The sequence below is a fragment of the Myxocyprinus asiaticus genome, chromosome 10 (assembly GCF_019703515.2).
Source record: "Myxocyprinus asiaticus isolate MX2 ecotype Aquarium Trade chromosome 10, UBuf_Myxa_2, whole genome shotgun sequence".
Classification (NCBI taxonomy): Eukaryota; Metazoa; Chordata; class Actinopteri; order Cypriniformes; family Catostomidae; genus Myxocyprinus; species Myxocyprinus asiaticus.
The window spans coordinates 33,431,977-33,459,804 of record NC_059353.1 but is presented as its reverse complement, the minus strand read 5'-3'; the positions used below and the strand labels follow the sequence as shown (position 1 = coordinate 33,459,804).

General features: G+C 35.5%; 3 protein-coding genes and 1 long non-coding RNA gene across 4 annotated transcripts; all 4 read right to left on the bottom strand.

Annotated features, from left to right (window-relative positions):
- Positions 1-120: 120 nt before the first annotated feature.
- On the bottom strand, positions 121-4,948 carry LOC127447580 (ladderlectin-like). The gene is made up of 5 exons (XM_051709530.1): positions 4,939-4,948; positions 4,378-4,499; positions 4,048-4,159; positions 3,772-3,831; positions 121-158 (listed from the first exon to the last, which is right to left on the bottom strand). The coding sequence occupies exons 1-5, from the start codon at positions 4,946-4,948 to the stop codon at positions 121-123; spliced, it is 342 nt and encodes a 113-aa protein (XP_051565490.1).
- Positions 4,949-11,734: 6,786 nt separating this feature from the next.
- On the bottom strand, positions 11,735-13,100 carry LOC127447493 (ladderlectin-like). The gene is made up of 5 exons (XM_051709402.1): positions 13,031-13,100; positions 12,497-12,582; positions 12,196-12,318; positions 11,943-12,048; positions 11,735-11,802 (listed from the first exon to the last, which is right to left on the bottom strand). The coding sequence occupies exons 1-5, from the start codon at positions 13,089-13,091 to the stop codon at positions 11,735-11,737; spliced, it is 444 nt and encodes a 147-aa protein (XP_051565362.1). The 5' UTR covers positions 13,092-13,100.
- Positions 13,101-13,229: 129 nt separating this feature from the next.
- LOC127447579 (ladderlectin-like) lies at positions 13,230-23,639 on the bottom strand. The gene is made up of 5 exons (XM_051709529.1): positions 23,534-23,639; positions 17,489-17,610; positions 17,159-17,270; positions 16,883-16,942; positions 13,230-13,267 (listed from the first exon to the last, which is right to left on the bottom strand). The coding sequence occupies exons 1-5, from the start codon at positions 23,637-23,639 to the stop codon at positions 13,230-13,232; spliced, it is 438 nt and encodes a 145-aa protein (XP_051565489.1).
- Positions 23,640-24,709: 1,070 nt separating this feature from the next.
- Positions 24,710-27,810, bottom strand: LOC127447497 (uncharacterized). Its single transcript, XR_007898390.1, has 3 exons — positions 27,798-27,810; positions 24,925-24,971; positions 24,710-24,799 (listed from the first exon to the last, which is right to left on the bottom strand). It is a non-coding gene; the product is annotated as an uncharacterized LOC127447497 (long non-coding RNA).
- Between the last annotated feature and the right edge of the window lie 18 nt (positions 27,811-27,828).

Below are 27,828 nucleotides of genomic sequence, written 5' to 3'. Positions count from 1 at the left end.
CAGGACAAGTAACATATCTGTAATCACATACTGCGCACACTGGAGATTATCAGCAAATACTCAAGGAAAACCACTAGAAGCAGAAAAGTTCTTAAGTATAAGACTTACCTGATTTTTTTTTCAGAGTACAGCCTTCAGAATTTCAAGAGTGTGTGAAGCTATAAATACACAAAGCAAACATAAACATAATAAGACAACCAATGAAAGACCAGAACTAATAACATGAGAACCAGTGAAAAGACTGAACTAATAAACAGGTTAACAAGACAATAACACATGAACCAATGACAAGACCGGACTGATGAAACACATGAACTGAACATGAACTTCTAACTTCAAAAAGACATGAAATTAAAACACACATCAACGTGACAGTTGCCCATTATGCAAGACAGTGATGATAAGCATTCGTATTAGTTTCATGGGGAAAGTGGTTAATTTAGGGATTTTTTTTGGGGGGCCATTTTGTACTTGGTTGAAGTAGAGAAAATGTCACATGGATGTGACTTGTATATTTTAGATAAAAAAAAAATAATAATAATAATCTGCAACTCCAGATTATAACAGTCTCAAAAGTTAAGATGCAAAAGCGCATTCACATATATTTTAAATAGCACAAACAGTTGTTTATTTATATGTGCATTTAGTCGCAGATAAAAACGTACAGATAGAAAATTAATTTAGACTCGTCCGTTCTTTTCTTTAAAAAAACAAAAAAAGCAAAATATCAAGGTTACAGTGAGGAACTTACAATGTTAGTGAATGGGGCCAATTTTTGAAGGCTTTAAAGGCAGAAATGTTTTTGTTATATTTGTATAAAAGTACATACAATAATAGGTTAGTAAGTGATTTTATCACACTAAAATCATGTTATCATGCATATTGTTTATGTCTTGTGGCTATCCTTTTGAAATAGTGAGTATTTTTAATGTTTATGGATTGGCGGATATACAGTGCATTCAGAAAGTATTCAGACCCCTTCATTTGTTTCACATTTTGTTATGCACCTGAGCTAAATTTCAAGTGTCATAGCAAAGGGTCTGAATAATTATGTCAATGTGATATTTCAGTTTTCAAAAATCTGTTTTTTCTTTGTCATTATGGGGTATGGAGTGTAGGTTGATGTGAATTTTTTTTATAATTTAATGCATTTTAGCATAAGGTTGCAACATATTAAAATGTGAAAAAATGAAGGGGTCTGAATACTTTCTGAATGCACTGTATCTGGTTATATATTATCAAAATGAATCGCAGAAATCGTGCACAGATTTTTATAGTTCCCAAAACAAAGAGGAATTGGCTGCCTTTAAACAGGGGCTTAGCTTTCATTTCAAATAGCAAACCATGATGGAGGCAAAAACACAGTTGAACAGCCAAAATGAATAATAGCTCTCTGGACACAGCAAATTGTGGCATTCTAACAGTGAGCAGAATGTAAAAAAAGTTCAGATGGTATGCACAGTAATATTGTTATACAGTTTACATTTTTTATACAACCACTGCTGCTAGTATTATATGATTAATCACTCATCAGATGTGTCTATATACAACTTTAATGTCCTCATCAGCATCTTTTTGTACACTGGATTTTATCTGTCTGCCACAGTCTCTGCCACGGCAGCCTGGCACAGCATGATTGCACCTTCCACAACTTGCCTCCTACATTTAAAAAAAGTGTTAACATAAATGTGCTTCATGTGGAGGCATCTAAATTAACTGCTTTTATTCAAGTCAAAAATATTATTTATTATACAAGTTACTTCTGGTCCTCAAATCTGATTGGACAAGAGGTATTCCAGGAGTGCTGATGTCTCAGAATAGAAGCACTCGGACGCTATACCGTTTGTATCGCTCCACTTGTGTTTGTGGCGTTCTAAACTAAAGTGTTAGAGCAGCACTAATGTGTTAAGTCAAGTCATTTTTATTTGTACAGTGCCTTTCACAACACACATCGTTTCAAAGCAGCTTTACAGAAGATCATGCATTAACAGAAAATGAAACTGTAATATCTATAATGAGTCATCATTGTGTAGTTTGATAAAATACGATTGTGAATTGTGTTTAAAAATAAGTAATTAAATAATAATTGTATTTATAACCCCAGTGAGCAAGCCGAAGGCGACTGTGGCAAGGAACACAAAACTCCATAAGATGTTAGTTAATGGAGAAAAATAACCTTGGAAGAAACCAGGCTCACTGTGGGGGCCAGTTCTCCTCTGGCTAACATCATGAATATAATGCCAATATTACTTATGTATAGTGCAAGTCATGATTTAAAATTATTAAACTATGTAAGTGGTAAGGGTCAATGTTTAAAAGATTTTGTACTGAGTCAGTGATGTCAGTCAGGGAGAGGTTTCTTTGAAGTCATCGGCATTGTCTCTCACTCCATGATTGCTCAGATAACTACTACACTACAGCTGGAAAATAGAGTTAAACTAACAGATTCAGCATTAAGGCTTATTACAGCTGAGAGACACAACAGACAAAGTAATCACACATTCTTAAGGTGCTTTCCTACTGGAGTTTCCACATTGAGAGCAGATGTAAACATTTTACATGGCAGAGGAGAGGAGAGGAATGCACCGGCTACCGGGACATACTCAGGGAGGACCCTGCTGGGACAGCTATTTTATAAATAGAGAAAATAGGATGTATTTGACCAAAATACCATTATCTTCAGCAAGCTGACTAACACACGAGGCTGAATCCAGCTTCTTATTCACCAGCTTCTTATTCATGCTACAACTATAGCTTTACTGTCATCACTGTTTGGGAGTCGCGACATACGCAGGTAATCGGCAGATCCTGATCTGTGTTGTAAGAAAGCACAAGTGTTTTTTTTTTTTTTTTTTTTTTTGCCGGTCATTTTTTATTTATTTGTTCGTTGAACTGTTGGATGAAAACAATATCACACTAGCAATCGAGCTGTATGGCCTTAAATCAGCACGGTTGTGATTACCTGCAGCCAAATTACAGCCGTGCTGATGTAGGGCCATACAGAACTCTTTTTTTGTGTGTGAAATTGCTTTAACATTATTCAATCAACCTGAATGCATTAGGTTACACCATCAAAACTACCTCCTTAAGAAAACAATAACTTCTACCAGTGTGCTATATCTTAGTCACCACCTTTAAATTTTCTAATGTGTAAAATGCATTGATATTAAGTTGACTTAAGGAATAAAAACTTTATAAACCAAATTATATATATATATATATATATATATATATATATATATATATAAACAAAATTCTTCTAAATAATATTACCAATATTACATGTTAGATTCAAACATCATCTGCAGATTGGATGCACTTGGCATTATAGGAAAGCTATAGGATGCTCCCTTGCTCCCTATTTAGCAAATGACATGTCTGTCTGCACTGGTCTCAGAACTGTATGAAATGCACCTTATTTTCATCCTAACACCATATTAAGTCTCTGAAAGCAACATTTTTGTCTCTGTGTGATAATGCACAGTAAATCTAGGATTTCTAATGAAAACCTTGTGCTATTGTACACTTTAGTGTACATTGTGTTTAGCAGTGTAGTGTTCCATGATAAATCACTCAAATATAATAAAAAATGGCATATAGGACGAAACTAGAGACTCTAATCTTTTGACTCAAAGAGGTTTCGATGTAAAAATGTATATATATATATATATATATATATATATATTATTATTATATATTTTTTGTATAGATGATGAATGTAATACAAATAAAATATAAACAATGTATGTAATACCATCAATTTGTGCATACCTTTAGCACAAATATAGCCTGTTGCGAATGAACAGCTTAGATCGTTCCAGCAGCGGTTACCTGTTGGGTAAGATGAACATGAAATATGTTATAATGATCATTATAGTTGTGTCTAAATCGAAATATACCCATATATCAGTCATGGAATAGTGTGACATTTTCAACTTGAGGCTTTTGTAAAATCTAAACTAGCCCTTTCATATTAATATATTATATTAAATTATAGGATTGTGAACACACATTGACAGGATTTAAGAAATCAAACTGTATTCTTACTGGCCCAGTTTATCTCCAAGCAGTTCTCTGGACCACCATTGTTGTTAGGTTCTGTAGTGTACCAGTTGGTGTAGTCAAAGGTGGTCCCATCACTCCGCAACCATTGGCCATCCTAATAAGTGTAGAGAATGATACTGTACTTAAAATCCATAAAAAGGGTAATTCAGTCATTACACAATAACTTAGTAACTCTTACAAGAAGCTGATTTACCATCTTCATTAGAAACTTAGTTTAAAGCATAAATTTAAGTCTAGCCAGACAAATCAGTCTAATTAGGGCACACAACCTAACTACTATTTTGTCATCCTTTTAAAAGTAGAACAACTTACTTGTTCACCATAATGACCACCGATGTAAGCATGACTAGAAACATTCAGCAGACTCAGCAGAAAATCATTTTCAGCTTTACTATGCACAGATGCAAGATTTGCATCAAGGCTTTGGCTGTTTTCTAAAGAGATTTTTTTTATTTATTTTTTTTTAATCTAATCACTTTAGCACAGAGCATAAGTGACATGAATTTTTAACTACTCTTCAATACAGTAATTCCTTAAAGACATTTCTGTCAAACAAGGTATGGTCCCCAATATTCCTGAATTATTTGCAAACAAGGAGTTTTACTTTAAAATGACAAACTTCACATACAAAAATCATGCACAGAATTTGGTAGTCCCCTGTGGCTGAGACAGTGGTACAAAACACAGAGATATTGGCTGCCTTTAAACAGGGGCTTAGCTTTCATTTCAAATAGCAAACCACGATGGAGGAAAAATCACAGAGTTGAACAACAAAAATAGCTCTCTGGACACAGCAAACTGTGGAATTCCAACACTGAGTGTTGTCTCTACACAAACCAAACATAGAAGAATATTATTTAATTTAAGTATTACCGTGCAGCATTCTATTTTAAAATTGCTGAAAGTTTTGTCCACTAGAGAGAAAAAAAGAGTGAGAGAGAAAAATAAATATTTTCAGAAATATGAGATGATAATAATATATAATTTTACAAGGCATACACAGCAATATTGTTATACAGTTTACATTTTTACACAACCAGTGCTATTATATGATCAGTCACTCATCAAATGTGTCTGTTTAAAACTTTAGTGTTCTCTTCGGCGAGAGATTTTTGCATTTTTGCAAACTGGTTTATATGTGTCCGCCACAGTCTCTGTCATGGCAATCTGGCACATTATGATTGCACCTACCACAGCTTGCCCCCAACATTGAAAAAAGTGTTGACATAAATGTATTTAATGTGGTGACATCTAAATTAACTGGTTTTATTCAAGTAAAAAATATTATTTAAAATCACTGAATCAACCTGAACACATTAGGTTACACCAACAAAAAATATTTTAACGGTTGGATCAAGTAAAATTAGCTCCTATAAAAAAAGACAGCACATTCATAAGAAGTTGGTAGTGTAAATGGACTGTATGCAATGAATAAGAAGAATAGAAATATAGACTTATGTTCTTTTGTGCATTAACTGCTTTCTTGTTGAATGTCAGGTATATTAATATAACAGTGACCTATTATTAATCATTTTCATCTACTGACACACAAATCATAGCTATTAACAGTAACTGTATCAGAAACGCATGTCACTTCTTTTATTAAAATTGTATTAATTTATTACTATTAATTAAAAAAATGAATCCAAACATGTTACTCTCTCCAAATTCTTCAGCCCCATTTTGCATTGACTTAAAAATCAGGTGGAAAAATCCCAATATAAATGAGGTCATAAATACAATTATAAATATAAACATTATAATTATATCTGAAAAACAGACCATGACCTAAAGATAGTTTAGCACAAGTCTCATAAATATTTGTTTCTTAAAACCGCTACAAAAGGGACATCATTTGATGTTCCACTGTAATGTCAGAGTTTGGGCATGAGCTTTATTACCAGCTGCTGGTGGAATCTCCAAACTGCAAATGCACATGTTTTTTAAACTTAGCGTAATGACCTATTTCTCAGAAAAATAATAAATTGCGATTTGCTGCACTTCATTAACATACAGTACACCCACAGATAGCGCAAACTCTCCCACCCACGGCCACTTTCGCATTGTGCTGGCACGAAAATTGCGCTTAGAATTAGCGCTTTCGCGAAAATTAGATAAGACGTAGCACACAGTCATAGCATGTAGAGCCCATTCTGTAAAATGAATTGATGTTAAGTTGATTTAAGAAATACATTTTTTAGACCACATTTTTATAACTAATACATATTGACCCTTTTGCACGTACGATCATTGTGATTACATAGGCTGGGCTCAGAGGCGTGTGATCAAACGATTGCGATCTGCATTTGTCCTGCTGTTTACCAGATATATGCACATATTCTGGTCAAATTTTTTGTTTTCATTGATTTTGTTGCACTAAATAAACATTTACGCATAGTTATGTGGGTATTTAACATTACATTTCAAACATTGTCAGCAGTGTCCTGCAGTGTGACATATATACTTTCTTCCTTTACAACTATGATTTACAAGAGCATTTACTTTTGTGCACTGTAATGGGTAACACTTTACAATACGGTTGTATTTGTTAACACTAGTTAACTACATGAATTAACAATGAACAATACTTAAAGGGGTCATGTCATGAGGAATCAAATTTTCCTTAAAATTTTGACATACAGTATAAGAGGTCTCTCTACTATAAAAACAAACTGTAAATTTCAGAACTCAAAACTTAATCCCCAATGCAATAAAAGCATTTATTGAAACCAAGCTGCAAAATCGCCTCATTCTCTACTTCCGCGACTACCCCTGGTCACTAGGGGTACATTAATTCATGACCACATCTACAGGGAAAAAACATCAACGCCTACTTAAAAGTGCACTCAGTAACTTTTGTCTTTGTGTCTTCTTGGAGTTACACTGACATCTAGCTACTTGGATGCAGCATCATTTAAAATCAATAGTTTTCAGAATTCAGATGCCATTGAAGAAATTTTGTATTCACAGTCAGTTATGATTACTTTAATCAATGAGTCAAATAAAGGATGGTTACTGAGATAGTAGTATTTGGCTGGTCATGTGATTCTAACATGGCTGCCCCCATGTGCAGGACATAGGCCTACTATGGCCTCACTTTTAACGTAAGTGGTCATCATTTCCTACATATATTGCAAAATTACAATTCATGTCTTCAGGAGTTAAACTTTTTTTAATGAGAAAAAAATTTCTGAGTGCACCTTTATAATCATTGTCCCCACACACTGGTGCTTCAGTTCCTAAACTGAGAGAGAGAGCAGGACATAGGTCTACTATGGCCTTACTTTTCCTGAACACCTAAGGGGACTGTTTTTTGATTATTTTTGTATATATTCATGCATTAGACTGAAATCTTTGACCGATTGATATATATCTCAGGCCACTTTTTAAAGACCCGGTGTCAAGTTACAACTCTGAAGAGGAGACTTCCATTCAGTTTCATTCAGCTGCTCTGCCTCTTTTTGTTTTGAGCACAAGCATGTCATGTACGCGTTCTTTCGCCCCTCTGCGCTATTTTTAATTGTTGGTGTATGAAAACATGTGCTAGATGGATGTCTTTGACTGTTTTGAAAAGTTTCCAGCGATGTGATGCTGTATGTGTGTGCGTCTAGTTCACACCATGCTTTGGACTATGTTTGTGCGTCATGTGGATGTTTCTTCATCGTAGTTCAGCATGGATTGTATGTTTTTTCGGCTCATGTAAGTGTGGATTACTTGTGAACCAGTCATAATATGATTCAAGCTTTGCAAAGCAACTATTATTGAAGGATGGGTCAGTTAAAAACATTTGGACCTGACGCAAAACAGTAAGTAAACCATTTCATTAATAAATATTTCAAATGTCATAACTGTTTGATAGTTTATTGTGCCGAGTGTTAAAAATTGTGCTTGAGATGAGCAGTTTAATATATTCGGATGCAATGTGTTGGATGTGCATTATGTTTAAACCCTGAAATGTAGTTTTATAATATTGTGGGGTTGTTCATTCTCTTCCAATTGAGTTTAAAACATGGCTGATATCAAGGGGCTGCATGCTTTTAGCCAATCACAACAGTGGGCATTTTTAAGGAGGTGCTTAGGCCAAAACCATGCGTTTCAGACAGAGGGCCAGAGAGGAAAATGATAATACATTACTAAATTTTGACAGTTTGGGTTAAAAACTGTTTTTTTTTTTTTTTTACATTAGTGGACCTAATAATAAATCTCTCTCTCTCTCTCTATATAAAAAGAGCATTTCATGACCCCTTTAATAATTTTAATGTCACTTTCTACATAAACTAATGCATTTCTAACACTAAAACTTATAAACCTATAAATATGTATAATGTTAACATTAATGCAATATGAACTAACATGAACAAAAAATGAACAATTGTATTTCTATAAAATAACATTAACAAAGATTAATAAATGCTGTAAAGTTATATTGTTCATTGTTAGTTCATGATACCGAATGCATTAACTAATTGTAACAAGCAGAACCTTATTGAAAAGTGTTATCCTGAAAATTGTATACATGCAGTTTCCATGACCTCATTAATTGAGACACTAGTTTATTTGTACTTCTAGAAAAAGTTAAAAGGTTAAGATTTAAATAAACTCAGCAAAAATCCTCTCACTTTCAACTGCTTTTATTTTCAGCAAATTTAACATGTGTAAATATTTGTATGAACATAAAGATTCAAAGATATAAACTGAACAAAGTTTCACAGACATGTGACTAACAGAAATGGAATAATGTGTCCCTGAACAAAGGGGGGGGGGCTGCACCAGATTTGCCAGTTCTTGCTGTGAGATGTTACCCCACTCTTCCACCAAGGCACTTGCAAGTTCCTGGACATTTATGGGGGGAAATGACCCTAGCCCTCACCCTCCGATCCAACAGTTCCCAGACGTGCTCAATGGAATTGAGATCCAGGCTCTTCGCTGGCCATGGCAGAACACTGACATTCCTGTCTTGCAGGAAATCACACACAGAACGTGCTGTATGGTTGGTGGCATTGTTATGCTGGAGGGTCATGTCAGGATGAGCCTGCAGGAAGGATACCACATGAGGGAGGATGTCTTCCATGTAACGCACAGCATTGAGACTGCCTTTAATGACAACAAGCTCAGTCCGATGATGCTGCGACACACCACCCCAGACCATGAGGGACCCTCCACCTCCAAATCGATCCCGCTCCAGAGTACAGGCCTCGGTGTAACGCTCAGTCCTTCGTACGATAAACGCGAGTCCGACCGTCACCCCTGGTGAGATAAAACCACGACTCATCAGAGCACTTTTTGACAATCCTGTCTGGTCCAGCGAAGGTGGGTTTGTGCCCATAGGCAACGTTGTTGCTGGTGATGTCTGGTAAGGACCTGCCTTACAGCAGGCCTACAAGCCCTCAGTCCAGCCTCTCTCAGCCTATTGCGGACAGTGAGCATTTATGGAGGGATTGTGCATTCCTGGTGTAACTCGGGCAGTTGTTGTTGCCATCCTGTACCTGTCCTGCAGGTGTGATATTCGGATGTACCGATCCTGTGAAGGTGTTGTTACACATGGTCTGCCACTGCGAGGATGATCAGGTGTCCTTCCTGTCTCCCTGTAGCGCTGTCTTAGGCGTCACACAGTACGGACATTGCAGTTTATTGCCCTGGCCACATCTGCAGTCCTCATGCCTCCATGCAGCATGCCTAAGGCACATTCACGCAGATGAGCAGGGACCCTGGGCATCTTTCTTTTGGTGTTTTTCCAGAGTCAGTAGAAAGGTCTCTTTAGTGTCCTAAGTTTTTATAACTGTGACCTTAATTGCCTACCGTCTGTAAGCTGTAAGTGTCTTAACGACCGTTTCACAGGTGCATGTTCATTAATTGTTTATGGTTCATTGAACAAGCATGGAAAACATTGTTTAAACCCTTTACAATAAAGATCTGTAAAGTTATTTGGATTTATACAAAATTATCTTTAAAATACAGTTTCCTGAAAAAGGGACGTTTCTTTTTTGCTGAGTTTAGTTAAGAAATGCTGACTCAGCATGGCACCTAAAATATACACTTTCCTTTATACATTCATGTACATTTTAACCTAGCATCATCTTGGTTAAAAGTTTTCTTGGATGTATAATTTGTCATCTACCAAGCTATAGAATGGTTATTTTTTTAGTGCTTTCTCTTTATTGAAAAACTCCACTCATTATGTTTGCAGGGGTTCTGTGGATGTTTTAAAGATATGACAAGATTAAAAAAATGTGGGGGTCCATTTTCATGATTTTGCCTAGGGCCCCACATACCCACAGGCTGGCCCTGCTTCAATCCCAAGGAAGAAAAACCTGAAAGTTCTAAATAAAAGCATCAGACAAATGCATACATGTATAGTCTCTCGCTCTATACCATGAGACCTAAAATGAGAACTATATACCATAAGAGCAATATTCGGTGTATCAACAATTTATGTGTCCTTTTTTGAATGGTCAGAAATTTATATAACGCATTTGTGCACTAGTCCTATTGTGCAAGACACAGTTTCATGAAGGTGCACATAATGTTCGCTTGATTTATGTAGTTATGTTTTTCCATACATTGCAATTGTTTGGATAATAAAAACCATGTGGACCAGACATTTGTACACACAAGTGAGCCTTCAGTGTGACTCTAGATACTTGGGTGTTCATTTAGGCTTGGATATGTACTATGAATCCATAGCAGCATTATAGCATAGCCATAAAGATAGTTGCCTTGTCTTGGTGGGGTCATCTGAACTTTGAAAGCCACTGAATTTATTGGTTCTAAATTCTGTTTAGATTCAAGATGAACACCAAAGTGAAATAAACGGAGTACACTTATTGGAAAAATAATTTGTGGAGATGCAATTTTTCTATAGGCTTATGGATTAATAACTAAACCTTGAAGACAAACACTTTGAGCTCCAAGGTTAATCCATCTGAAGTCATTTCAACTGCATGGGAAAAAAAAAAAAAAAAATCTGGATGAAACCCACTATCATGATGCACTGACGTCAAACTGATCAGAAAGTTTGTACTAAAAAGTTGCTAAACTTCAGCTTTAACCAATTGAGTTATTCACAATGCTTCATGGGATTGTAATTTGTGCCCTCATGAAGGTGCAGTGTTATACCATTGTCTCTGATGTTAAAGTACTTTTGCTTCAAATCAATTTTGAATGCGAGTCACCTCAACTAGTTGGTTCATGGTTAAGAACTTGCCAAAGGAATTATTAAGGGAGGTCAATGGGGAAACACTTCCAGAACAGACACAGCTGAAAGTGGGCAGGCACAGTTGCACTCGAGTTCCATGGTCATGTTGGCATACAAATACTGGTCTCATTCTGAATGTTTGATTTCACACCAGCACATGAAGGCAGTGCAATAAACCCCCCCCCCCCAAACACTATAGCCTGCATAACTTTCCATTTCCCTTATAAGTGGGTACAGGAGCAATTTGTGCTCATGTTAACATAACAGCCACAGTCTCCATACTTTAACACTGCATTGTCAGCTTTTTTTTACAATGCTTTTATTGATTTGAGGGTTTCAAAGAGTAGTTTTACAATTCAGGAGAGAGGAGTTCACTTTCAATTCACAATGAATCAGAAAGACTTAAATGACAACCAGAATACATGTAGATGCCTGGGAGGACAAAGAGAACCTCTGAAGCACAACAATCTGGGATCACATGCCTTTAGCACAAATATAGCCCATTGAAGTCGAAAAATTCTCATCATTCCAGCAACGTTTACCTGTTGGGTAGGAAGATCACGATTAGGTCTCAACCAAAATAGGGTACACCCATATAGTCACAGAACATGACATGTTGAACTTGACATCCAATTAATCATTGTGAATGGTCAGGATTAAAGAAGCCAAACTATATGCTTACTGGTCCAGTTTATCTCCAAGCAGTTCTCAGTATTGCCACTAGGTTCTGCGGCGCACCAGTTGGTGTAGTCAAAGGTGGTCCCATCACTCCACAACCATTGTCCATCCTAATGGGTGGATAGAATTATTAGTGTACCATTTTACTACAGACTCCAGAAGGTCGTCACTACAACTCATTAAAGTCAGATAAAGGAGTCTGGTTAGGAATCACCACAAAACCGTTTGTTATCTCTAGTAAAAGCAGAATGACTCACTTCTACCCAATCATGACCGCCAACCCAACAACGTGCAGAAACAGGCACCAGACTGAGCAGAAGTTCATTTTCCACTTGACTTCGCACAGATGCGAGATTCGAATTAAGTCTCTGACAGTTTTTCTACGAAGACACATTCAGTTAATGCAAAATCTAATTCTGGCATAATGCACAACATTTCTACATTCAGTAAATCCTAATAGACATGTCATAGGGACTGATCCTCAATATTCTTGCATTTATTTGCAAACAAGGATTAATCAAAATCCTCAACTTCACATGGCTGCAACTAACACATCACCTCTGCGGTGATCCAGTCAACTTGCGAAGAGAAGAATTTGTAGCATTTTTCGCCAAAAGGGGTCCATCCAAAGGGGCACTTTCCAGCTACACAGAAAATACGCTTTAGGACTCTTGTAATGGTCACAGCAAAGATGTTTTGTGCAGAATGAGTTTTGCATGGTCTTTAGACCCCTCATTAAATCAAACTACATCCTGTTATTCATCAAAAAGCTACAGAAGTTGTCAGAACGCAGGATGATCATTATGCATCATACTATAATACTCCATGTACTACTTGTATACATAAGTGTGCAACAGTAAACTGACACTATACCGTGTATATTGTGGGTTAGGTGCATATTGCAGTTTCTTACAAGACCCATACTAAAAGTGTATTGCAAGGACTTGACATGTCTTGTCATCACAACACTGCGTTGTTTTGCTGCATGTACCCAAGTGTAAGACGGTCACCTGTCACTAGGTGTTTAGTAATGTGGCAAAGTTAATGGATTTGGAAAAGAGATTTGTATTGCCAAATAGATGTCTTGGATACCTTCTGTAGTCCCCAGAGAAAGTGTACAGAAGAGAAGCAGAAGAGCTCTCATCACCTCCATGATAAATCTGAAAATAAGCAGGACAAGTAACATATCTGTAATCACATACTGCGCACACTGGAGATTATCAGCAAATACTCAAGGAAAACCACTAGAAGCAGAAAAGTTCTTAAGTATAAGACTTACCTGATTTTTTTTTCAGAGTACAGCCTTCAGAATTTCAAGAGTGTGTGAAGCTATAAATACACAAAGCAAACATAAACATAATAAGACAACCAATGAAAGACCAGAACTAATAACATGAGAACCAGTGAAAAGACTGAACTAATAAACAGGTTAACAAGACAATAACACATGAACCAATGACAAGACCGGACTGATGAAACACATGAACTGAACATGAACTTCTAACTTCAAAAAGACATGAAATTAAAACACACATCAACGTGACAGTTGCCCATTATGCAAGACAGTGATGATAAGCATTCGTATTAGTTTCATGGGGAAAGTGGTTAATTTAGGGATTTTTTTTGGGGGGCCATTTTGTACTTGGTTGAAGTAGAGAAAATGTCACATGGATGTGACTTGTATATTTTAGATAAAAAAAAAATAATAATAATAATCTGCAACTCCAGATTATAACAGTCTCAAAAGTTAAGATGCAAAAGCGCATTCACATATATTTTAAATAGCACAAACAGTTGTTTATTTATATGTGCATTTAGTCGCAGATAAAAACGTACAGATAGAAAATTAATTTAGACTCGTCCGTTCTTTTCTTTAAAAAAACAAAAAAAGCAAAATATCAAGGTTACAGTGAGGAACTTACAATGTTAGTGAATGGGGCCAATTTTTGAAGGCTTTAAAGGCAGAAATGTTTTTGTTATATTTGTATAAAAGTACATACAATAATAGGTTAGTAAGTGATTTTATCACACTAAAATCATGTTATCATGCATATTGTTTATGTCTTGTGGCTATCCTTTTGAAATAGTGAGTATTTTTAATGTTTATGGATTGGCGGATATACAGTGCATTCAGAAAGTATTCAGACCCCTTCATTTGTTTCACATTTTGTTATGCACCTGAGCTAAATTTCAAGTGTCATAGCAAAGGGTCTGAATAATTATGTCAATGTGATATTTCAGTTTTCAAAAATCTGTTTTTTCTTTGTCATTATGGGGTATGGAGTGTAGGTTGATGTGAATTTTTTTTATAATTTAATGCATTTTAGCATAAGGTTGCAACATATTAAAATGTGAAAAAATGAAGGGGTCTGAATACTTTCTGAATGCACTGTATCTGGTTATATATTATCAAAATGAATCGCAGAAATCGTGCACAGATTTTTATAGTTCCCAAAACAAAGAGGAATTGGCTGCCTTTAAACAGGGGCTTAGCTTTCATTTCAAATAGCAAACCATGATGGAGGCAAAAACACAGTTGAACAGCCAAAATGAATAATAGCTCTCTGGACACAGCAAATTGTGGCATTCTAACAGTGAGCAGAATGTAAAAAAAGTTCAGATGGTATGCACAGTAATATTGTTATACAGTTTACATTTTTTATACAACCACTGCTGCTAGTATTATATGATTAATCACTCATCAGATGTGTCTATATACAACTTTAATGTCCTCATCAGCATCTTTTTGTACACTGGATTTTATCTGTCTGCCACAGTCTCTGCCACGGCAGCCTGGCACAGCATGATTGCACCTTCCACAACTTGCCTCCTACATTTAAAAAAAGTGTTAACATAAATGTGCTTCATGTGGAGGCATCTAAATTAACTGCTTTTATTCAAGTCAAAAATATTATTTATTATACAAGTTACTTCTGGTCCTCAAATCTGATTGGACAAGAGGTATTCCAGGAGTGCTGATGTCTCAGAATAGAAGCACTCGGACGCTATACCGTTTGTATCGCTCCACTTGTGTTTGTGGCGTTCTAAACTAAAGTGTTAGAGCAGCACTAATGTGTTAAGTCAAGTCATTTTTATTTGTACAGTGCCTTTCACAACACACATCGTTTCAAAGCAGCTTTACAGAAGATCATGCATTAACAGAAAATGAAACTGTAATATCTATAATGAGTCATCATTGTGTAGTTTGATAAAATACGATTGTGAATTGTGTTTAAAAATAAGTAATTAAATAATAATTGTATTTATAACCCCAGTGAGCAAGCCGAAGGCGACTGTGGCAAGGAACACAAAACTCCATAAGATGTTAGTTAATGGAGAAAAATAACCTTGGGAGAAACCAGGCTCACTGTGGGGGCCAGTTCTCCTCTGGCTAACATCATGAATATAATGCCAATATTACTTATGTATAGTGCAAGTCATGATTTAAAATTATTAAACTATGTAAGTGGTAAGGGTCAATGTTTAAAAGATTTTGTACTGAGTCAGTGATGTCAGTCAGGGAGAGGTTTCTTTGAAGTCATCGGCATTGTCTCTCACTCCATGATTGCTCAGATAACTACTACACTACAGCTGGAAAATAGAGTTAAACTAACAGATTCAGCATTAAGGCTTATTACAGCTGAGAGACACAACAGACAAAGTAATCACACATTCTTAAGGTGCTTTCCTACTGGAGTTTCCACATTGAGAGCAGATGTAAACATTTTACATGGCAGAGGAGAGGAGAGGAATGCACCGGCTACCGGGACATACTCAGGGAGGACCCTGCTGGGACAGCTATTTTATAAATAGAGAAAATAGGATGTATTTGACCAAAATACCATTATCTTCAGCAAGCTGACTAACACACGAGGCTGAATCCAGCTTCTTATTCACCAGCTTCTTATTCATGCTACAACTATAGCTTTACTGTCATCACTGTTTGGGAGTCGCGACATACGCAGGTAATCGGCAGATCCTGATCTGTGTTGTAAGAAAGCACAAGTGTTTTTTTTTTTTTTTTTTTTTTTTTGCCGGTCATTTTTTATTTATTTGTTCGTTGAACTGTTGGATGAAAACAATATCACACTAGCAATCGAGCTGTATGGCCTTAAATCAGCACGGTTGTGATTACCTGCAGCCAAATTACAGCCGTGCTGATGTAGGGCCATACAGAACTCTTTTTTTGTGTGTGAAATTGCTTTAACATTATTCAATCAACCTGAATGCATTAGGTTACACCATCAAAACTACCTCCTTAAGAAAACAATAACTTCTACCAGTGTGCTATATCTTAGTCACCACCTTTAAATTTTCTAATGTGTAAAATGCATTGATATTAAGTTGACTTAAGGAATAAAAACTTTATAAACCAAATTATATATATATATATATATATATATATATATATATATATATAAACAAAATTCTTCTAAATAATATTACCAATATTACATGTTAGATTCAAACATCATCTGCAGATTGGATGCACTTGGCATTATAGGAAAGCTATAGGATGCTCCCTTGCTCCCTATTTAGCAAATGACATGTCTGTCTGCACTGGTCTCAGAACTGTATGAAATGCACCTTATTTTCATCCTAACACCATATTAAGTCTCTGAAAGCAACATTTTTGTCTCTGTGTGATAATGCACAGTAAATCTAGGATTTCTAATGAAAACCTTGTGCTATTGTACACTTTAGTGTACATTGTGTTTAGCAGTGTAGTGTTCCATGATAAATCACTCAAATATAATAAAAAATGGCATATAGGACGAAACTAGAGACTCTAATCTTTTGACTCAAAGAGGTTTCGATGTAAAAATGTATATATATATATATATATATATATATATATTATTATTATATATTTTTTGTATAGATGATGAATGTAATACAAATAAAATATAAACAATGTATGTAATACCATCAATTTGTGCATACCTTTAGCACAAATATAGCCTGTTGCGAATGAACAGCTTAGATCGTTCCAGCAGCGGTTACCTGTTGGGTAAGATGAACATGAAATATGTTATAATGATCATTATAGTTGTGTCTAAATCGAAATATACCCATATATCAGTCATGGAATAGTGTGACATTTTCAACTTGAGGCTTTTGTAAAATCTAAACTAGCCCTTTCATATTAATATATTATATTAAATTATAGGATTGTGAACACACATTGACAGGATTTAAGAAATCAAACTGTATTCTTACTGGCCCAGTTTATCTCCAAGCAGTTCTCTGGACCACCATTGTTGTTAGGTTCTGTAGTGTACCAGTTGGTGTAGTCAAAGGTGGTCCCATCACTCCGCAACCATTGGCCATCCTAATAAGTGTAGAGAATGATACTGTACTTAAAATCCATAAAAAGGGTAATTCAGTCATTACACAATAACTTAGTAACTCTTACAAGAAGCTGATTTACCATCTTCATTAGAAACTTAGTTTAAAGCATAAATTTAAGTCTAGCCAGACAAATCAGTCTAATTAGGGCACACAACCTAACTACTATTTTGTCATCCTTTTAAAAGTAGAACAACTTACTTGTTCACCATAATGACCACCGATGTAAGCATGACTAGAAACATTCAGCAGACTCAGCAGAAAATCATTTTCAGCTTTACTATGCACAGATGCAAGATTTGCATCAAGGCTTTGGCTGTTTTCTAAAGAGATTTTTTTTATTTATTTTTTTTAATCTAATCACTTTAGCACAGAGCATAAGTGACATGAATTTTTAACTACTCTTCAATACAGTAATTCCTTAAAGACATTTCTGTCAAACAAGGTATGGTCCCCAATATTCCTGAATTATTTGCAAACAAGGAGTTTTACTTTAAAATGACAAACTTCACATACAAAAATCATGCACAGAATTTGGTAGTCCCCTGTGGCTGAGACAGTGGTACAAAACACAGAGATATTGGCTGCCTTTAAACAGGGGCTTAGCTTTCATTTCAAATAGCAAACCACGATGGAGGAAAAATCACAGAGTTGAACAACAAAAATAGCTCTCTGGACACAGCAAACTGTGGAATTCCAACACTGAGTGTTGTCTCTACACAAACCAAACATAGAAGAATATTATTTAATTTAAGTATTACCGTGCAGCATTCTATTTTAAAATTGCTGAAAGTTTTGTCCACTAGAGAGAAAAAAAGAGTGAGAGAGAAAAATAAATATTTTCAGAAATATGAGATGATAATAATATATAATTTTACAAGGCATACACAGCAATATTGTTATACAGTTTACATTTTTACACAACCAGTGCTATTATATGATCAGTCACTCATCAAATGTGTCTGTTTAAAACTTTAGTGTTCTCTTCGGCGAGAGATTTTTGCATTTTTGCAAACTGGTTTATATGTGTCCGCCACAGTCTCTGTCATGGCAATCTGGCACATTATGATTGCACCTACCACAGCTTGCCCCCAACATTGAAAAAAGTGTTGACATAAATGTATTTAATGTGGTGACATCTAAATTAACTGGTTTTATTCAAGTAAAAAATATTATTTAAAATCACTGAATCAACCTGAACACATTAGGTTACACCAACAAAAAATATTTTAACGGTTGGATCAAGTAAAATTAGCTCCTATAAAAAAAGACAGCACATTCATAAGAAGTTGGTAGTGTAAATGGACTGTATGCAATGAATAAGAAGAATAGAAATATAGACTTATGTTCTTTTGTGCATTAACTGCTTTCTTGTTGAATGTCAGGTATATTAATATAACAGTGACCTATTATTAATCATTTTCATCTACTGACACACAAATCATAGCTATTAACAGTAACTGTATCAGAAACGCATGTCACTTCTTTTATTAAAATTGTATTAATTTATTACTATTAATTAAAAAAATGAATCCAAACATGTTACTCTCTCCAAATTCTTCAGCCCCATTTTGCATTGACTTAAAAATCAGGTGGAAAAATCCCAATATAAATGAGGTCATAAATACAATTATAAATATAAACATTATAATTATATCTGAAAAACAGACCATGACCTAAAGATAGTTTAGCACAAGTCTCATAAATATTTGTTTCTTAAAACCGCTACAAAAGGGACATCATTTGATGTTCCACTGTAATGTCAGAGTTTGGGCATGAGCTTTATTACCAGCTGCTGGTGGAATCTCCAAACTGCAAATGCACATGTTTTTTAAACTTAGCGTAATGACCTATTTCTCAGAAAAATAATAAATTGCGATTTGCTGCACTTCATTAACATACAGTACACCCACAGATAGCGCAAACTCTCCCACCCACGGCCACTTTCGCATTGTGCTGGCACGAAAATTGCGCTTAGAATTAGCGCTTTCGCGAAAATTAGATAAGACGTAGCACACAGTCATAGCATGTAGAGCCCATTCTGTAAAATGAATTGATGTTAAGTTGATTTAAGAAATACATTTTTTAGACCACATTTTATAACTAATACATATTGACCCTTTTGCACGTACGATCATTGTGATTACATAGGCTGGGCTCAGAGGCGTGTGATCAGACGATTGCGATCTGCATTTGTCCTGCTGTTTACCAGATATATGCACATATTCTGGTCAAATTTTTTGTTTTCATTGATTTTGTTGCACTAAATAAACATTTATGCATAGTTATGTGGGTATTTAACATTACATTTCAAACATTGTCAGCAGTGTCCTGCAGTGTGACATATATACTTTCTTCCTTTACAACTATGATTTACAAGAGCATTTACTTTTGTGCACTGTAATGGGTAACACTTTACAATACGGTTGTATTTGTTAACACTAGTTAACTACATGAATTAACAGTGAACAATATTTAAAGGGGTCATGTCATGAGGAATCAAATTTTCCTTAAAATTTTGACATACAGTACAAGAGGTCTCTCTACTATAAAAACAAACTGTAAATTTCATAACTCAAAACTTAATAAAAAAAAAAAAAAGCATTTATTGAAACCAAGCTGCAAAATCGCCTCATTCTCTACTTCCGCGACTACCCTACTAGGGGTACATTAATTCATGACTACATCTACAGCGAAAAACATCAACGCCTACTTAAAAGTGCACTCACTTGGACTTACACTGACACCTAGCTACTTGGATGCGGCATCATTTAAAATCAATAGTTTTCAGAATTCAGATGCCATTGAAGAAATGTATTCACAGTCAGTTATGATTACTTTAATCAATGATCCTAAACTGAGAGAGAGAGCAGGACATAGGTCTACTATGGGCTTACTTTTCCTGAACACCTAAGGGGACCCATCTTGACTATTTTTTGATTATTTTTGTATATATTCATGCATTAGACTGAAATCTTTGACCGATTGATATATATCTCAGGCCACTTTTAAAAGACCCGGTGTCAAGTTACAACTCTGAAGAGGAGACTTCCATTCAGTTTCATTCAGCTGCTCTGCCTCTTTTTGTTTTGAGCACAGACATGTCATGTACGCGTTCTTTCGCCCCTCTGCGCTATTTTTAATTGTTGGTGTATGAAAACGTGCTAGATGGATGTCTTTGACTGTTTTGAAAAGTTTCCAGCGATGTGATGCTGTATGTGTGTGCGTCTAGTTCACACCATGCTTTGGACTATGTTTGTGCGTCATGTGGATGTTTCTTCATCGTAGTTCAGCATGGATTATATGTTTTTTCGGCTCATGTAAGTGTGGATTACTTGTGAACCAGTCATAATATGATTCAAGCTTTGCAAAGCAACTATTATTGAAGGATGGGGCAGTTAAAAACATTTGGACCTGATGCAAAACAGTAAGTAAACCATTTCATTAATAAATATTTCAAATGTCGTGACTGTTTGATAGTTTAATGTGCCAAGTGTTAACAGTTGTGCTTGAGATGAGCAGTTTAATATATTCGGATGCAATGTGTTGGATGTGCATTATGTGTAAACCCTGAAATGTAGTTTTATAATATTGTGGGGTTGTTCATTCTTTTCCAATTGAGTTTAAAACATGGCTGATGTCAAGGGGCTGCATGCTTTTAGCCAATCACAACAGTGGGCATTTATACTGAAGTTTTAAGGAGGTGCTTAGGCCAAAACAGAGCATTTCAGATAGAGGGCCAGAGAGGAAAATGATCATATATTACTAAATTGTGACAGTTTTGGTAAAAAAAAAAAAAAAAAAAAAAACTTGACAGTGGACCTAATAATAAAACACTCTCTCTCTCTCTCTCTCTCTCTCTATATATATATATATATATATATATATATAAAAAGAGCACCCCTTTAATAATCTTAATGTCAATTTCTACATAAACTAATGCATTTCTAACACTAAAACTTGTTATAATGTTAACATTAATGCAATATGAACCAACATGAACAATTGTATTTCTATAAAATAACATTAACAAAGATTAATAAATGCTGTAAAATTATATTGTTCATTGTTAGTTCATGATATCTAATGCATTAACTAATGTTAACAAACAGAACCTTATTGTAAAGTGTTATCCTGAAGATTGTATACGTGCGGTTTCCATGACCTCATTGAGATGCTAGTTAATTTGTACTTCTAGAAAAAAGTTAAGGTTAAGATTTAAATAGTTAAGAAATGCTGACTCAACACAGCACCTAAAATATACACTTTCCTTTATACATTCATGTACATTTTAACCTAACATCATGCTGGGGAAAAGTTTTGGATGCATAATTTGTCATTTACCAAGCTATAGAGTAGTTATTTTTTAGTGCTCTCTCTTCATTGAAAAAAATCCACTCATGTTTGCAGGGGTTCTGTGGATGTTTTAAAGTTATGACAAGATTAAAAGAAAATGTGGGGTCCATTTTCATGATTTTGCCTAGGGCCCCACAAACCCATGGGCTGGCCCTGCTTCAATCCCAAGGAAGAAAAAATAAAATAAAAGCATCAGACAAACGCATACACGTATAGTCTTTCTCTATACCATGAGACCTAAAAAGAGAACTATACACCATAAGGGCAATATTTGTTGTCATGTCAACAATAACTTTTATATGTGTCCTTTGTTGAAAGGTCAGAATTTTATATAATACATTTGTGCGCCAGTCCTATTGTGCAAGACACGATTTCATAATGGTGCACATAATGTTCGCTTGATTTATATAGTTATGTATTTCCATACATTGCAATTGTTTGGATAATAAAAACCATGTGGACCAGCCATTTGTACACACAAGTGAGCCTTCAGTGTGACTCAAGATACTTGGGTGTTCATTTAGGCTTGGATATGTACTATGAATCCATAGCAGCATTATAGCATAGCCATAAAGATAGACACCTTGTCTTGGCCACTGAATTTATTGGTTCTAAAGTTCTACATTTTTATTCAAGATGAAGACCAAAGTGAAAAACTGAGTATATTTATTGGAAAACAATGTGGAGATGCAATTTTTATATAGACTAGCGATTTTAATAACTAAATCTTTGACAAACACACCTTGAGCTCTGAGGTTAATCCATCCGTTGAAGCCAGTTTCATTTCAACTTCTTGGTTTAAAAATTGCATTTAATAGGTGGAATTTCTGGTGAACCATACGATCTGTGGTACAGCAGTGAAAAAAAAAAAAAAGCTGTGGCCATGGTAGCTCACGGAAAAAATCCCTGAAGAGACCACCCACTACCATGATGCACTCTGACTTCCTTCAAAGTCATATTGGAAAAAGTTTGCGCCAAACATAAAACAAGTTTCTAAACTTCAGCTTTAACCAATTAAGTTATTCACAATGGTTCATGGGATTGTAATTTGTGCCTTCATGAAAGTGCACAGTGTTGTACCTTTGTCTCTGATGTTAAAGTTTTTTTGCTTCAATTTGCAATGTTGTGATTCACCTCAAAGCTAGTTGGTTCATGGTTAAGAACTTCCCAAAAGGATTGAGGTCAATGGGAAACGCTTCCAAAACAGACAGTTGAAAGTGGGCAGGCACTGTTGCACTCTTGATTTCCATTGTCGTGTCGGTATATAAATGGGTGTCTCTCGTTCTGAACGTGCCAGTGGAAGAGCAAACATGAAACAAGGCAGAACAATAAAAACAGATCAAATGCACAATAGCATGCATAACTTCCCCATTTCCCTTTTAAGTGGGTACATGATCAATTTGTGCGCATGTTAACGTAACTAAACGGTCACGGTCTCAATGCTTTAACATTGCATTAAATACATTTTTGGGATTAAATGTCAAGAAACAGGGTTTGAGTTCAATGCTTTTATTGATTTGATAATTTCAAAAAGTAGTTTTACAATTCAGGAGAGAAGAGTTCACTTTCAATTCACAATGAATCAGAAAGATTTTAAGATGACGAAATCAGCATATATGTATATACCTGGAGGACAAAAAGTACATCTTAAACACAATCTGATCACATGCCTTTAGCGCAAATATAGCCCATTGAAGTTGAAAGGTTTACATCATTCCAGAATCGTTCAGCTGTTGGGTAGGATGAAGATCACGGTGATTAGGTCTCAAACCAAAATAGGGTACACCCATATATCAGTCATAGAACATGACACGTTGAATGGGAGACATCCAATTCATCATTATAGTACTGTGATTAGTCAGGATTTAAGAAACCAAACTGTATGCTTACTGGTCCAGTTTCTCTCAAAAGCAGTTCTTAGTATTGCCACTAGGTTCTGCAGAGCAACATTTGGTATAGTCAAAGGTGGTCCCATCACCCCACAACCATTGTCCATCCTAATGGGTGTATAGAATGATTAGTGTACCATTTTACTATAGACTCCAGAAGGTTATTCAGTCACTACAACTCATTAAAGTCCATTTAAATGATCTTCATTAGAACCTTAGGTTTAGCATACATTTCAGTCTTGCCAGATATACTAGTCTTGTTAGGAATCACAAGACAATGGTTTGTTATCTCTAGTAAAAGCAGAATGACTCACTTTTACCCAATCATGACCACCAACCAAACAACATGCAGAAACAGGCACCAGACGGAGCAGAAATTCATTTTCCACTTGACCTCGCACAGATGCGAGATTCGAATCAAGTCTGAGTTTTTCTAAAAAGACACGTTCAGTTAATGCAAAATCTAATTCTGGCATAAAAGCACAATATTTACATCTTCAATAAATCCTAATAGATATGTCAGTTAGGGACTGGTCTTCAGTATTCCTGCATTTGCAAACTTGCTGCAACCAACACATCACCTCAACTGTGATCCAGTCAACTTGCGAAAAGAATGTGGCATTTCTCGCCAAAAGGAGTCCACCCAAAGGGGCACTTTTCAGCTACACAGTAAATACACTTTAGGACTCTTGTAATAGTCACAGCCAAGATGTCTTGTGTACAGAATGAGTTTTGCATGGTCTTTTAGACCCTTTTGAACCCTCATTAATCATGACAATTTTGACAAACTATGTCCTGTTATTCACCAAAAAGCTACAAAAGTTGTCAGAAAACAGGATGATTTTTTTTATTATGTGCATCATATACTATAATACTCCATGTACTACGTGTATATACACACACACACACACACACACACACACGTGTTGTGCACAACAGTAGGTTTACATTGTATACCATGTGTATATGGTGTGTTACACGCATATTGTAGTATGGGTACTGGAAGAAACTGCAGGTGTATTGCAAGGACTTGACATGTGTCTGTGGTCACAACAACACTGCATTGTTGCTGCATGTACCTACATAGACTATCACCTATCATTAAACATGTTGTTTAGTAATGTGGCAAAGTTAATTTTATTTTGAAAAAAAAAAAAAAAAAAAAAAAAAAATTTGCATTGACAAATAAGTGTCTTGGTTACCTTCTGTAGTCCAAGAAAGTGAACAGAAGAGAAGCAGAAGAGTTCTCATCACCTCCATGATAAATCTGAAAATAAGCAGGACAAGTAATATATCTGTATTCACATACTACACACTGGAGATTATCAGCAAATATTCAAGAAAAACAACAAAACTGCTTGAAGCAGTAAAGTTCTTATGTATGAGACTTACCTGATTTTTTCAGAGTACAGCCTTCATAATTTCAAGATTGTGTGAAGCTATAAATACACAAAGCAAACATAAACATAATAAGACAACCAATGAAAGACCAGAACTAATACATGAGAACCAGTGAAAAGACTGAACTAATAAACAGGTTAACAAAACAATAACACATGAACCAATGACAAGACCGGACTGATGAAACACATGAACTGAACATAAACTTCAAAAAGACATGAAATTAAAACACACATCAATGTGACAGTTGCCCATTATGCAAGACAATGATGATAAGCATTCGTTTTAATTTCAAGGGGAAAGTGGTTAATTTGGGGATTTTTTGGGCCATTTTCTACTTGGTTGAAGTAGAGAAAATGTCACATGGATGTGACTTGTATATTTTAGATTAAAAAAATAATCTGCAACTCTGCAGATTATAACAGTCTCAAAAGTTATTTAAGATGCAAAAGCGCATTCACATATATTTTAAATAGCACAAACAGTTGTTTATTTATATGTGCATTTAGTCGCAGATAAAAATGCAGATAGAAAATTAATTTAGACTCGTCCGTTCTTTTCTTTAAAAAAACAAAAAAGCAAAAAATCAAGGTTACAGTGAGGCACTTACAATGTTAGTGAATGGGGCCAATTTTTGAAGGCTTTAAAGGCAGAGATGTTTTTGTTATATTTGTATAAAAGCACGTACAATAATAGGTTAGTAAGCGATTTTATCACACTAAAATCATGTTATCATGCATATTGTTTATGTCTTGTGGCTATACTTTTGAAATAGTGAGTATTTTTAATGTTTACGGATTGGCGGATATACAGCGCTTTCAGAAAGTATTCAGACCCCTTCATTTGTTTCACATTTTGTTATGCACCTGAGCTAAATTTCAAGAGTTAGAGCAAAGGGTCTGAATAATTATGTCAATGTGATATTTCAGTTTTTTCTTTTTAATAATTTTGCAAAGTTATCAAAAATCTGTTTTTTTCTTTGTCATTATGGGGTATGGAGTGTAGGTTGATGTGAACATTTTTTAATTTAATGCATTTTAGCATAAGGTTGCAACATATTAAAATGTGAAAATATGAAGGGGTCTGAATACTTTCTGAATGCACTGTATCTGGTTATATATTATCAAAATTGATCGTAGAAATCGTGCACAGATTTTTATAGTTCCCAAAACATAGAGGAATTGGCTGCCTTTAAACAGGGGCTTAGCTTTCATTTCAAATAGCAAACCATGATAAAGAAGAAACACAGAGTTGAACAGCCAAAATGAAAAATAGCTCTCTGGACACAGCAAATTGTGGCATTCTAACAGTGAACGTTGTCTCTCTCTTTTGATAAATGGTTAGCAATTACATGTATAGCAATTTAGACATTTTTGAAAGCGGAAATATTTGTTTAATTTAACTATTGCTGTGGAATGATGTGGAAATTGCATTCTATTTTAAGATTGCTGAAAGAGAGAGCAAAATAAAAAAATTCAGATGGTATGCACAGTAATATTGTTATACATTTTACATTTTTATACAACCACTGCTGCTAGTATTATATGATTAATCACTCATCAGATGTGTCTATATAAAACTTTAAGGTTCTCATCAGCATCTTTTTGCACACTGGATTTTATCTGTCTGCCACAGTCTCTGCCATGGCAACCTGGCACAGCATGATTGCACCTTCCACAACTTGCCCCCTACATTTAAAAAAAGTGTTAACATAAATGTGCTTCATGTGGAGGCATCTAAATTAACTGCTTTAATTATTTATTATACAACAGTTAGATCTGGTCCTCGAATCTGATTGGACGAGAGGTGTCCAGGAGTGCTGATGTCTCAGAATAGCAGCACTCGGACGCTATACAGTTTGTATCACTCAGCTTGTGTTTGTGGCATTCTAAACTAAAGTGTTAGAGCAGCGCTGATGTGTTAAAAGCAGCTAGATGTGTCTTTTCATGTTGCTCTTTGACATCAAAGATATTAGCCAGCAGGTGGTGACAATAGACCATTTTTATGTGTTGTGAGCCAGTTAAGTTGACTGAGTCAGTGATGTCAGTCAGCCAGAGGTTTCTTACATTTACATTTATATTTACATTTATTCATTTGGCAGACGCTTTTAACCAAAGTGATTTACAAAAGAGGAAAACATAAGCGAATCATCTTAAGGAGACAGTGGTATGAAAAGTGCCATATTACAAAGTTTCACTAGCATTAGAGTAGTAGCATTCAAAACAGATTAAAGTGCAACAAGAATACATTTTTTATTTTTTATTGACTGATTAAGTGCTCGTGGAAAATATGTGTTTTTAGTCGTTTTTTGAAGACAGAAAGTGAGTCGGCTTCATGGATGGAGTTGGGAAAGTCATTCCACAAACGTGGTGGATGAAGCTGAAAGTCCGGGAAAGTGTTTTGTTGCCTCTTTGTGTTGGTACAACTAGGTGACATTCCTTAGCCGACCGCAGGCTTCTAGTGGGCACGTAGCTCTGCAGAAATGATTTTAGGTATGCTGGAGCAGACCCAGTGACTGTTCTGTATGCCAGCATCAGAGCCTTGAATTTGATATGTGCATCAACCGGCAGCCAGTGAAGAGAGACAAGTAGTGGTGTAACATGCGCTTTCTTTGGTTCGTGAAAGACCAGATGTGCTGCTGCATTCTGGATCATTTGCAGGGGTCTAATTGCACATGCAGGGAGGCCTGCAATGAGAGTATTACAGTATTCCAGTCTAGTTATGACAAGTGACTGAACAAGAAGATGTGTGGCATGTTCAGAGAGGAAGGGTCTTATCTTCCTGATATTGTAGAGTGTAAATCTACATGATCTTGCGGTCTTTGAGATGTGGTCTGTGAAATTTAGTTTGTTATCGATAGTTACCCCTAGATTTCTGACCGTTTTAGAAGGCGTT